At 36.0% G+C, this 12,761-nt stretch overlaps 1 protein-coding gene across 6 annotated transcripts in view; it reads left to right on the top strand.

Annotated features, from left to right (window-relative positions):
- The window catches only part of SWT1 (SWT1 RNA endoribonuclease homolog), a 104,459-nt gene that overhangs the window by 79,159 nt on the left and 12,539 nt on the right, over positions 1–12,761 (top strand). For 4 of the 6 annotated variants that reach the window (XM_019821726.3, XM_019821725.3, XM_011291009.4 and 1 more), the window contains 2 exons: positions 5,322–5,388; positions 8,595–8,659. In XM_019821726.3, the coding sequence (XP_019677285.2) occupies positions 5,322–5,388; positions 8,595–8,659 (132 nt within the window). The remainder of the gene's footprint in view (positions 1–5,321; positions 5,389–8,594; positions 8,660–12,761) is intronic. The other 2 variants (XR_006591689.1, XR_002739326.2) reach the window with 1 other exon arrangement.

The following is a 12,761-nucleotide window of genomic DNA, read 5'->3' as shown; positions in this document are numbered from 1 at the left end:
TTTTTTTTTTTTAATGTTTATATTTTAGAGAGAGCACAAGCGGGGGAGGGGCAGAGAGAGAGGGAGACATAGAATCCAAAGCTGTTAGCACAGAGCCTGATGCAGGGCCCAAACTCAGAAAAAGTGAGATGGTGACCTAACCCAAAGTTGGATGCTCAACTAACTGAGCCACCCAGGCGCCCCTTAACTTCTGTCTTTTTAAAAAATTTGAGTGGATAGTCTTTTTTTAAATTAACTAATTAAATTTTTTTTTAACATTTATTCATTTTTGAGAGAGAGAGCACCCGCGGGGGAGAGGCAGAGAGAGAGGGAGACACAGAATTGGAGGCAGACTCCAGGCTCCAAGCTGTCAGCACAGAGCCTGACATGGGGCCCGAACTCAAGAAAAGTGAGATCATGACCTGAGCCAAAGTCGGACATTTAACCGACTGAGCCACCCAGGCGCGCCCCTCTTTTTTTTTTTTTTTTTAAAGAGATGTATTGATATTGGACAAGATGGAAATGAAACTTGTGTAATTGAGATTAACATGTTGCTTACTTAATGCTAATTGCTTATAGATAAAAAGAAAATTCAAAGTGCTTCTGTGGTTAAGTGTCAGGACTTTTGTTGAGTGTTGGTTCTGGTACTAACTTCCTTTGTGGCTTTGAGAAAACCAAAACAACTGCAAAGATCAAATGTTTGAACATACATAAAACAGTTTACCAGAAGCATTTGGTAAAAGGCAAATTAAAGCGTTTCTTTGCTTACATTTAAAATTCTTTAGGTGTTTTATTTTGATTTTATTACTATTATTTTTTAAGTAGGCTTCACGCCCAGCGCAGAGCCCAGAGCAGGGCTTGAACTCAACCCTGAGATCAAGACCAGAGCTGAGATCAAGAGTCAGACACTTAACCTACTGAGCCACCAAGGCACCCCTCTTTAGCTATTTTAAAAGAACTTTAGGGGCGCCCGGGTGGCTCAGTCGGTTGAGCATCCGACTTCGGCTCAGGTCATGATCTCGCGGTCCGTGAGTTCAAGCCCCACGTCAGGCTCTGTGCTAACAGTTTGGAGCCTGGAGCCTGCTTTGGATTCTGTGTCTTTCTCTCTCTCTGCCCCTCCCCTGCTCATGCTCTGTCTGTCTCTCTGTCAAAAATAAATAAACATTAAAAAAATTTTTTTAAAAACTTTATTTCATTTGATTTTATAAAATCATTTAAGGGCAAGAAGATAGTGGTGGTTACCCATTTTATTAGTGGAAAAAGCATGGGCTCCAGAGTCAAACCAATAGAGAGATGCTTACCACCACTCTGTATAATCTTGGGCAAGTTTTTACCACTCTCACCCTTGATTTCTATATCTGAAAACTGATAATATTTACTACTTTCTCCTCATTCACAGGTGAGGAGTGGGGGTGCAGAAAAGCAGATAATTTGATCAAGGTCATGTAACTGAATTTGTGGTTGTAAAAGAATTAGAGATGATGTATGTAATATGTAAAACAGCGTCAGTCTCTAAGTGTTCAGGAAGACACTATGTTGTTATTGATGCTATTCTAAAAGAAACTCAAGTGCATTCAGATCAGATACGGGTTATAAATAATCTATGAGCTGAGAACTGCATCCTGTTTCCGATGTCTGTTCCCCAGTTCTGATTCCAGAATTCCAAAGTGAAATTTCCAGGTTGTAAACAACTTGAAGATAGGCAACCATGTTTTTTAATTTTCTCTTCTATTCATAGCTAGTATTACTTTAGTAAAATATCCATTTGAGAAAATAGTATGCATTGGATAAGTACTTATTGATGATTGTGAATTTCTCTTGAAAAGACAAGTGTGGACATTTTTATAAATTAAAAATGGCCATTTTCTGAAAAAGCATTTCCTTTAAGGGCTAATTTCTTCATTCTGTTATTTTAAAAAGTTGCCACTGGAGGATAATTTTAGGACTTTCATTATAAGAGTCTTTTGTTTTCACATTGATATAAGGAAAAAAAAATGAGAAAGCTATAGAGAAAGCTGACCTCTGAAGAATTTCTGTGTGGGGAATTAACTAAGGCATAAAAGTCCATAAACCATTTTTCTCCATTTAGTTTTTTTTTTTTTTTTTTTTTTCAACAAACTGTACTTCTAGTTAGTGAAAGTTGGCAGTTCTTTTAGTATCAGGCCAAATTCCATTCTCATAAACTCAGAGTTCATAGGACACAATGAAGTCTAACTTCAACCCTAAATTGAATGTATTTTAATAAAGATTGTCCATTTAGGGCTCCGTTTACCTTAAAACATTCTTTAAGAATAGTAAACTTTAAAGGGAAAAAGAATAGTACATTTTATAATGAGTCTTGTAATGTATATCCTAGTTTAAAAGAATGGTATGTGTAGTTTTAGTCTGATAAAAGTAATATATCTGTGAATGATGCTGACATACCAATATACCTTTCTTCATTAGAATATAATTTTGTGATATTTAGAGATAATCAAATCTTTATATTTGCAGCAAATGACTTCTTCCTTAGAAACTTAAAATTCCTGTGTTTCATCACTAGAAACTTGTTTGTTTACAAGTAGCAATTAACAAGTGGAAAGAGATTGTCAAATGCATAACAATGAGATATTTTTCTTCCTTCATTATCTTCCTGTGCTTGGTCAGGATCTTTTTTCTTTCACAAGCCCTTTAGAGTTCTGATGCATTGGTCTACCATGTGTCTTTGTCTTTTTGTTCGCTGATGTATCCAAGAGCCTGGAGCAGAGCTTGGCTCGTAGTAGATCCCAAATATTTGCTGAATGAGAGAATAAAGGGTCTCTTGTTCTGCTTTTGGGCATCTTTGGTATGCATCTTGCTTTTTTATACTTACCAAATACATTGTGGGGTTTAGCCGTCATCCACTAGATTTTGACTCATCCACTGGACTCTGAATTATAGTGTGATATCATTTATAGTCACAGCTGTGCTTTGTAATGATAAGAGGGACAGAACTTACAAACAGAAAACAATGTAGTCCAAAAAGTCCACACTGTAAGGACAGAAGGTAGATTAGTGTCTGCCTGGAGCTGGGATTGGAGGCGAGAACAGAAAGTGACTGCACGTGGGCAGTAGGAAACTGTTTGGGGTAAAGGAAATTCTGAAATTGGATCGTGGTGATCGTTGTACAGCTCTGTAAACTTACTAAAAATCATTGAGTTGTTAAATGATTGAATTTATGGTATGTAAACTGTACCTCAGTAAAACTGTTGAAAAGAAAATAAAACCAAGTTGAGAGTTTAAAATTGTTTCAATTTGTTGCTAACTAGAAAACTAGGATGATGTAATTATTTTCTTTATTTCTTACTTTGGGTAGGACTTGTTGCTATAGATAAATGACTAATTTACCTAAAACCAGTTTTTCTGTGAAGCATTTCAGGACAAAGAAATGTTCATTTTATTCTCTGGTAAAGTACTTTCTTCTGTGATACTGGCTTGGAATTTTTAAGGCTTTTAATAAAAAACATCTTGTTTCATCTAATTTTCTTACCATCTTTATTGGAAATAATCCAGAACTATAAAATGAATAGATGTAAATTATTCCACATTGCTGATAGTTTGTTTATATTTGGTTACAAAAGTAGGACATGTTATTTTCTTCCGTTGCCTTTCTGAAAGATTAGTTTATTTAGATTGCTTTGTTTTCGTTGTTTAAAGGAAATTATGGACTCTCCCTCACGTACTATCTTTCTCTCTCCCCACCTTTTTTTTGGTTAGAAGATTATTTGTATTTTAAAATTTGTTTATTTTGAGAGAGAGAAAGAGAGAGCAAGTGCAAGTGGGGGAGGGACAGAGAGAGAGAGAGAGAGAGAATCCCAAGCAGTCTCTGTGCCAACAGCAGACATGGGGCTTGAACTCACTAACCATGAGATCATGACCTGAGCTGAAATCAAGAGTAGGACACTCAACCAGAGATTATTTGTATTTTAAAATTACTTGTTGGGAGAAAAGTTTTTTTCCATGAAACTAGTATTCTTGTGCAGATTTTTGTATTCTGTATGTATCTCCTCCAGAGTATAGCTAGCCTCTTTAAAAATTTGTACCCTGAAAAATGATTTATGAAAGCTTTCCCACAAGTCTAATAAAAGCCAAATCGTGTAAAGATCTGATTAAGGTTCTTGAGATCAGTTAACTCTGAAGTCCGAAGGTATCAAGCATTGGCAAGGATGTGAGGACCTCAGACATTGTAAGTAAAAGGCACTTGGATTTTAAGAATTAATTGAGGTGGCTTGATTTCTCATTAGTTAGATCAAGTTACTCTGTGGCCTGAAACTATTAGATGGTAATAGTTATGCTACTATTATAATTGATAATATATATAGTGCTGGCTGTCTATCAGACACTGTTATAAAGGCTTTTTTTCTTAAGGAGCTCATTTAATTCTGATAAAAATACTATGAAGTGAGGACTATTACCATCCTCATTTAACACATGAAGGCGAAGAAGTCACAACTCCCCCAAGGTCACACAGCTAGAAAATGTAGGCAGGCAGGCAAGGCCCATCATCACTATACCATAATGAAAGGACTGTTTTCCTTTTTTTTTTTTTCAGAAGAAAAAAAAAGGCTTCAACATGAAAGGGTTCAAAAATCCTTAGTATAAAAAAATAAGAATGGATACTTTAATGCTAGATGGAGAAACATGTTCTTTCATTTCCTTCTTTATTTTTATTTTTCCCTTGTTCTCATCTGTTGTTTTTATGTTTCTGTTATTTACATACTTTTATTTTTATGTTATTTATGTTCCTTTCCATTGTTACTTTATGAATCAGTATTATTTTCAGCAATGGACATACTCTGATTACTCATGCTTTTTCATAGAATACTATGCTGATAGTTCAAATAGTATTATTTGACTTTAGTCAGAAATATTTTATTAGGATTTCTTTTATGTGCCTGATAGTTTAATCAGTTGTCCACTTGGGTTGGTTGAACATTTCTGTGGGAACTCTTCAAGCATTACCTGCTGCTTAGAAGGTGTGGAGTTTAAATGCACCTTCCATTTCTATCTACCTTTTGAGAAATATGTATTATTATAACTCAAAAGGTAAATTTCATGTAAGAATGCTTATGGCTGTTGATTAAATGGTGATGTAAGTATCAATATAAATAAGCAAAAAAATTTTAATAAAGTGATGTGTTGAATTAAACTGATGGTTTTATCATTTTTAGTGGATAAATAAAAACCAAAAAGTTTGTGAACATTTTAATAAGCTTATCCTACAATAAATTATCTCACAGTATGGATATATTTTGAGGAAAAGTTCAAGGTGTTATTTTTTTAATCATTCATTCCCATTCCTTTGTTTTTATTTTATTTTTTAGGATTTTGGCCCCTAACAGTAATTTTCAAGATGTTGAGATCCTCTATAACTTCCTAGTCAAGTATGAGGTATGAGAAATATTTTGACATGTTTATCGTATTTCCACCATAAGCAAGTTTTACTATAAATAAACATGGTAGAATTCTAAAATGCGACAGAATTCTATTTAACTGACATTTGCTTTACATTCTTAAATACCACAGAAGTTTGTCAAAGACCTATTAAACTTTTTCTTTCACTCTTGAAGTAAAAACATAGAGTTCTATAATCCTACACTTTGTCCAACACAGAATTGTTTGTCATTAGGGGTGCTGTTGACATTTTGGACAGGTCATTTCATCATTGTGTGGAACACGGCGGGTATTTAGCATCTCTGCTCCTTAGCTGCTAAATCCCAATATCTGAGTCATTGTGAGTACACCTCACTCAGCTTACATACACCAGCGGCCCCTCGCGAGAAAGCATCACCTCTGTTTGAGAGCCGGTGATTAGGGAAAAGGAAAGCTATAATTTCGTTTCCTCTGTAGCAGCAGCATAGGCCCTGGTGGTGGAGCTTAGAGGTGTGACTCTGGTGTAGTTTGTCACGTAACTTGAAGGCTTTCCCCATCAGTGCTGATCCAGGAAAAGTATTCTGTAGATCTTCAGTTTGTTTGCCCATGTTCCTGAACGTTCTTTCTTTTCGCGTGTGTGTGTGTGTGTGTGTGTGTGTGTGTGTGTGTGTGTGTGTGTGTGTGTGTGTTTAATTTTTTTTTTAATGTTCTAAGTGAAAGAATGTGACATTCAAGTCTCACATCTCTTATAGAGTTAAACTTTTTAAAATATATTCCCTTTTATTTCTGGTTTGCTCTTTATTTAACTTTTTGGATGTAACATACAAAGAACACATACTGGGATCAAACTACCTGTGTTCAAATGTTGGTTCTACCCCTTATTAACTGTGTGCTCAAAAAGAGTCATTTAGTTCTCTTTGCCTTAGTTTCTTCATCTGTAAAGTGGGAATAACATCAGTAGATAAATTATAGATATTCTTGTAAAGACTAAATAATTTAACATATATGAAGTGCCTCAAACAGTACCAGACACAGAGTAAGTGTTCAATGGTGTTACCTATTTTATAGAAAGAGTTGTGTTTTCCATCACCGATTCACAATTTTTGAAAATTTAGGCACTGTGCTATTTGAGTTATCTGAGAAAAAGAATCTCTCAGACACCAGGGTGGCTCAGTCTATTAAACATCCAACTTCGGCTCAAGCCCTGATCTCACAGTTCGTGGGTTCAAGTCCTGCATCAGGCTCTGTGCTGACAGCTCAGAGCCTGAAGCCTTCTTCAGATTCTGTGTCTCCCTTTCTCTCTACCCCTCTCCTGCTTGTGCTCTTGTCTCTCTCTGTCTCTTTCTCTCTCTCAAAAATAAATAAACATTAAAAAAAAAAAGAATTTCTATTAATTTCCAGGTTCTGGAAATTTCCAGACTCCCTGCACATGAGTAGAATATAGCCTAAATCAATAGTAAGCCTCAAAAAATATAGAATTCAGTCACTGACTGTGTGCTCCAAGTGTGTCATGACTAATCTTTGTATGATCAATGACTTTTGTATTTATAGTATTGTAAATTATATCTGAATTATGATATTTGTGAACTTAAACATATTAGTTTAAATATATTATTAGTTTAATTATTAATTATTATTAGTTTAAACATATTAGCTTGATAGTGTGAAAAAGACATTTCTTTAGAAAATGTCTGTAAATCAAACTTTTTCCTAAATAGACCTTTCCCAACAGTTTATAAACTTAGTATTTAAACGAAAGTGAAGGCTCTTCAGTAAGGGTCAACTATAATACTCAGGTGTTGTTAGAGTTGAATAATTTTTTCTTTCAGCTTGAGTTATTTCTAATGTTCAGGATATAAACAAGATATGGTTGCCTCTACTTTTAAAAGAGTCTACCTTGCAGGGGGCGGGTGGTGCCCTGGTGGCTCAGTTGGTTAAGCGGCCGACTTCGGCTCAGGTCATGATCTCATGGTTCACTAGTTCGAGACCCGTGTCAGGCTCTGTGCTGACAGCTCAGAGCCTGGAGCCTTCTTCGGCTTCTGTGTCTCCCTCTCTCTCTGCTCCCCCCACCACTCTCTCTCTATCTCAAAAATAAATAAATGTTAAAAAAATTTAAAAAAAATGTCTACCTGGGGCAACTGGCTGGCTCAGTCAGTAGAGCATGAGACTCTTGATCCTGGGGTTGTAGGTTCGAGCCCCACGTTAGGTGTAGAGATTACTTGAAAAGTAAATAAATAGTGGTGCCTGGGTGGCTCAGTCAGTTAGCATCTGACTTCGGCTCAGGTTGTGATCTCCTGGCTCATGAGTTTGAGCCCTGCATGGGGCTATCTGCTGATAGCATGGAGATAGTATGGAGCCCGCTTCAGATCCTCTGTCCCCCCTGCCATCCTGCACTTCTCCCACTTATGCTGTCTCTCTCTCTCAAAAATAAAAAAAAAAACCTTAAAAAAAGTAAATAAAATCTTTAAAATAAAATAGTCTACTTATGTGACCCCAAATCTGCTTCAGTCCTTTAAATAGAATTATTTTAACTTCTTTAAAAACTTGTGCTTTTTTTTTAGAAAAGAAATATTGAATGTGTGCATTAGAAATCTTCTAAAATGCTAGGCTAGTTGAAGGCTGAATCTATTTTTTTTTAAGATGTTTATTCTTGATATATAGAGAGAGAGACAGAGTGAGATTGGGGGAGGGGGAGAGAGAGAGAGAGAGAGAGAGGGAGAAACAGAATCTGAAGCAGGCTCCAGGCTCTGAGTTGTCAGCACAGAGCCTGATGCAGGGCTTGAACCTGTGAACTGCGAAATCATGACCTGAGCTGAAGTCCGGTGCTTAACCAACTGAGCCACCCAGGCACCCTGAAGCCTGAATCTATTGATAAGAGCCAGTAGTAGTAGAATTTAGTGTTTCATGGAGAACACATTTTTTTCTTTCCACTTGATCTACAAAATGATAGTTAATTCTAATACTCAATTCCACTAACCCCAGAACCATAGATCAATTCTGGTTCTTTGAACAGATTAAGTTGTAACTACAGGACTAGTATTTTTACACATAGTTCGGTGTTAGCCTAGCATTGTGATCACCAAACTTCTGATTGTTCCTGCTGTTTTTATGCAAACGCTGGAAACTTGACATTCTCTCTCAGAATATGGGTCACTCTAATTGTGCTCTTTCTGCTCATTTGACTTCATATGCATTTTAAGTAACTACATCTTGGTTCTTTTCAGGTGAATAAAAATGTCCAATTCACTGCCCAGGAACTTTATGATTGTGTCTCACAGACTGAGTATCGGTAAGTCCCATCTGTATTTAGATACGCTGTTGTCATCAGCTTTTACCGTACATGGCTCCACCTGATGTGTTGGCAGAGGATTCTCTTTATGTCTTTACTACACTCTGATTTTATTTTACCTTTATTAATATGAAATAGTTCATACATACAAAAGAGCTCTGTGTGTGTGTGTGCGTGCATATATAAAAGCAGGTATAAGGTTTAATGTGGCTCTCAAATTTTTTGGCCTCAGGACTCCTTTATATTTTACAAAATTTTGTTTTGTTTATGTAGGTCATCTCTATCTATATTTGCTGTATTATAAATTAGAATTGAAAATTTTTTAAACATTCATTTCAAAATAAGAACTAATTAATTACATGTTAAGATAGGAGCATATAATTATGAAAATAATTTTTCCCAAACAAAAAGAGTGAGGTTCTACACTTTGCAAGTCTCTTAACATCTGGTTTAATTGAAGACAGATGGGTTCTTATAGTTGCTTTTGAATGGAGTTTGCTTTGATGATAATGTCATGTACCACTGGAAAACTGTTGCACATTCTTGCAAGAATGAGAATGCAAAAGGCAAATCATGTCTTTTTCTTATTATGAAAATAGCTTTGACCCCTTTGACCTTGCAGCCCCTTATTTTCCCCACACCATGTTTCAAAGAATAACTAGTATAAAAACTACTCACGCCTACCCTTCAGTTGACAAAACAGACCTTTACCCATCTCTGTGTATATCCTCCCTTTCATCCTCTCCTCAGAGATTTGTGTTTATAATTCTCATCTTTATGGGTGTATGTATCAGTAAATATACGTTGATCAATTTCATCTGTTTATGTACGTAATAGTACCATATATGTTCTAAAAAATAATTTTGTTTATTGCATTCATGTGTAATAAAGGGGAAGGAGTAGAAAATCTGATTCTTTAATATTCAAGGTGTATATGTGAATCCCTCCAATCCTGAGCCCCAGCAAACAAATTCATGAGGAGCAAAAACTCACTTAATGCTATTAGTGTTGCCCTCCGTCTCATACTCCCCGCCCCCCGTCCCCTGCTGTTATTTTTTGACTTTTGAAAATTATCCGTGTTGAGGCATGGAGCAGTAGTTGGCTTGCTAATAGTTCTATTATGGCATAACATATTCATTCCAAATGATCACCTTTGTGCCGTGCAAAATCAAGCAAGAAAAGGGCTCTTGGGAAAAATGGGCTGAGGCACATCACTCAAAAACTTAATAAGAAAGCTATTTGAAAAAAAAAAAAGGAACCTAATCAAAGTCGTATCAGTTTTACACCTGTTACATGGTTAAGAAATATATGAATGTGATAAAAAAAAAAAATCTGACTCTTTTCCTTGAAAAAAAGCTGAGGTTTGCATGTGGAAGTGGTCCTTGGAAGGGTTGTAGCTTGTGGGTTCATGCAGTGTGGTAGAGGGAGGGTTGTCTGAAGTTGAATGTAAAGTTGCCACACCAAATGTGAATGAGGCACTGGTACATGTTTAAAGTGTGTGCAGGTGTGTGTTTTGTGTATTCCTAAGTAGCTTGGTTTGGCTGAGTACAGTTTTCTCTGTTCATCACTGTTGGATATAAGAAAATGTGAAATTTGCATCATGCTCAAATTCTTTAATATAGCAGTGGTGTTGGAACAAATTCGTGTGTTCAAAACAAGTGCTGTAGCAAAACTGACTGTACTTTCACTGCTGTGTAATATGCCATTTCTATCACTAAACCACTTTATTTGCTAGTTTTAACTTGCACGTGTACCTGTGTTGTTACAAAACTTCATAAGCAGGTGCAATGACAGTGTTAACATCAAAGTAGTTTTTCCAAGAAAAATTATTGGGCATGTCCGTTGTAGCTGGAGGTGGGTGAAAACAATTTTTTTTTCTAACTTTAATCTTTAGAGTGTCAATCAGTTATACTCTTATGATAGAACTTCACAAATAGGCCACAGAAAGGTTTGTGTACATGACATTTGTGTCAAAAATATAATGTCTGCAAAATTCAATACTTTAAGAAAAATCATTCACAATCAAGTAGGATTTATTCTTAGGTTCGGAGGGTGGTTCAATATTCACAAATCAATCAACATGATACATCACACCAGTAAGAGAAAGGATAAGAACCATATGATCATTCCTTGTCAGGAATAAAACAGTGATGTCTACTTTTCTCACTTTTATGAAACATAGTACTGGAAGTCCTAGCCAAAGCAATCAGACAACAGAAAGAAATAAAAAGCATCCCAATCAGTAAGGAAGAAGTCAGACTTTAATTATTTGCAGACAGCATGATTCTTTATATAGAAAACCCTAAAGATTCCACCAAAAAACTTCTAGAACTGGTAAATGAATTCAGTAAAGTCACAGGATACAAAATCAGTATACAGAAATCTGTTGCATTTCTATACATTAATGATAAGAAGAAAGAGAAACTAAGAAAGCCATCCCATTTACCATTGCATCATAAACTATGAGATCCCTCTGATGTAACCAAAGAGGTAAAAGACCTTTACTCTGAAAACTATAAAACAGTGTTGAAAGGAATTGAAGATGACACAAACAAATGGAAAGACATTCCATGCTCCTGGTTTGGAAGAACAAATTTGTTAAATGTCTATGTTACCCAAAGCAATTTATACATTTAATGCAATCCCTGTCAAAATACCAATGGCATTTTCCCTAGAACTAGAACAAACAGTTCTAAAATTTGTATGGAACCACAAAAGACCCTGAATAGCCAAAGCAATCTTGAAAAAATAAAAGCAGAGCTGGAGGCATCACAGTTCCTGACTTCAAGGTATATTACAAAGCTGTAGTGATCAAGACGGTATGGTGCTGGTACAGAAATAGACATATAGATCAATGGAACAGAACAGAAAACCCAGAAATGACCCTACAACTCTGTGGTCAATTAGCCTTCGACAGAGTAGGAAAGAACATCCAATGGGGAAAAAGTCTCGTCAACAAATGATGTTGGGAAAACTGGACAGCGACATGCAGAAAAATGAAACTGGGCCACTTTCTTACACCATACACAAAAATAAACTCAAAATGGATTAAAAACCTAAATGTGAGACAGGAAACCATTAAAATTCTAGAAGAGAGCTCAGGCAGCAATTTCTCTGACATTGGCCTTACCAGCTTTTTTCTAGATATGTCTCCTGAGGCAAGGAAAACAAAAGCAAAAATAAACTATTGGGACTACATCAAAATAAAAAGCTTCTGACAGCAAAGGAAACGAATAAAACTAAAAGGCAACTTACTTGGGAGAATATATTTACAAATGACATATCTGATAAAGGATTAGTATCCAAAGTGTATAAAGAACTTCTAAAACTCAATACCCCCCAAAACAAAGAATTCAATTTAAAAATGGGCAGAAGACAAGAACAGACATTTCTCCAAAGAATACCTCCAGATGGCCAACAGACACATGAAAAGATGCTCAACGTCACTAAGGGAAATGCATATCAAAACTACAGTGAAGTATCACCCCACACCTGTCAGAATGGCTAAAATAAATACAATAAACAACAGGTATTAGCAAGGATGTGGGGAAAAAAGGAACACTTGTACACTGTTGGTGGGAATGCAAACTAGTGCAGCCACTCTGGAATGCCACGTGGAAGTTCCTGAAAAAGTTACGAATAGAACTGCCATACAATCCAGTAATTGCACTACTGGGTATTTACCCAAAGGATATAAGAACACTAATTCAGAGGGATACATGCACCACCCCTATGTATATGGCAGCATTCTTTACAATAGCCAAGATATGGAAACAGCCTAAGTGTCCACTGATTGATGGATAGATGAAGAAGATGTGGTGTGTGTGTGTGTGTGTGTGTGTGTGTGTGTGTCCTTTCATATATATATGAAAAGGAATATTATTCAGCCATAAAAAATGAAGTCTTGCCATTTGCAATGACATGGATGGAGCTAGAGAGTATAATCCTGAGCGAAATCAGTCAGTCAGAGAAAGACAAATACCATATGATTTCACTCATGTGGAGTTTAAGAAACAAATGAGCAAAGGGAAAAAAATGAGAGACAAAGCAAGAAACAGACTATTAACTATAGAGAACAAATTGATGATTACCAGAAGGGAGG

The sequence above is a fragment of the Felis catus genome, chromosome F1, assembly GCF_018350175.1.
Source record: "Felis catus isolate Fca126 chromosome F1, F.catus_Fca126_mat1.0, whole genome shotgun sequence".
In the NCBI taxonomy this organism is placed as follows: Eukaryota; Metazoa; Chordata; class Mammalia; order Carnivora; family Felidae; genus Felis; species Felis catus.
The sequence above is the reverse complement of the archived record's forward strand: the minus strand, read 5'-3'. Positions and strand labels throughout refer to the sequence as shown.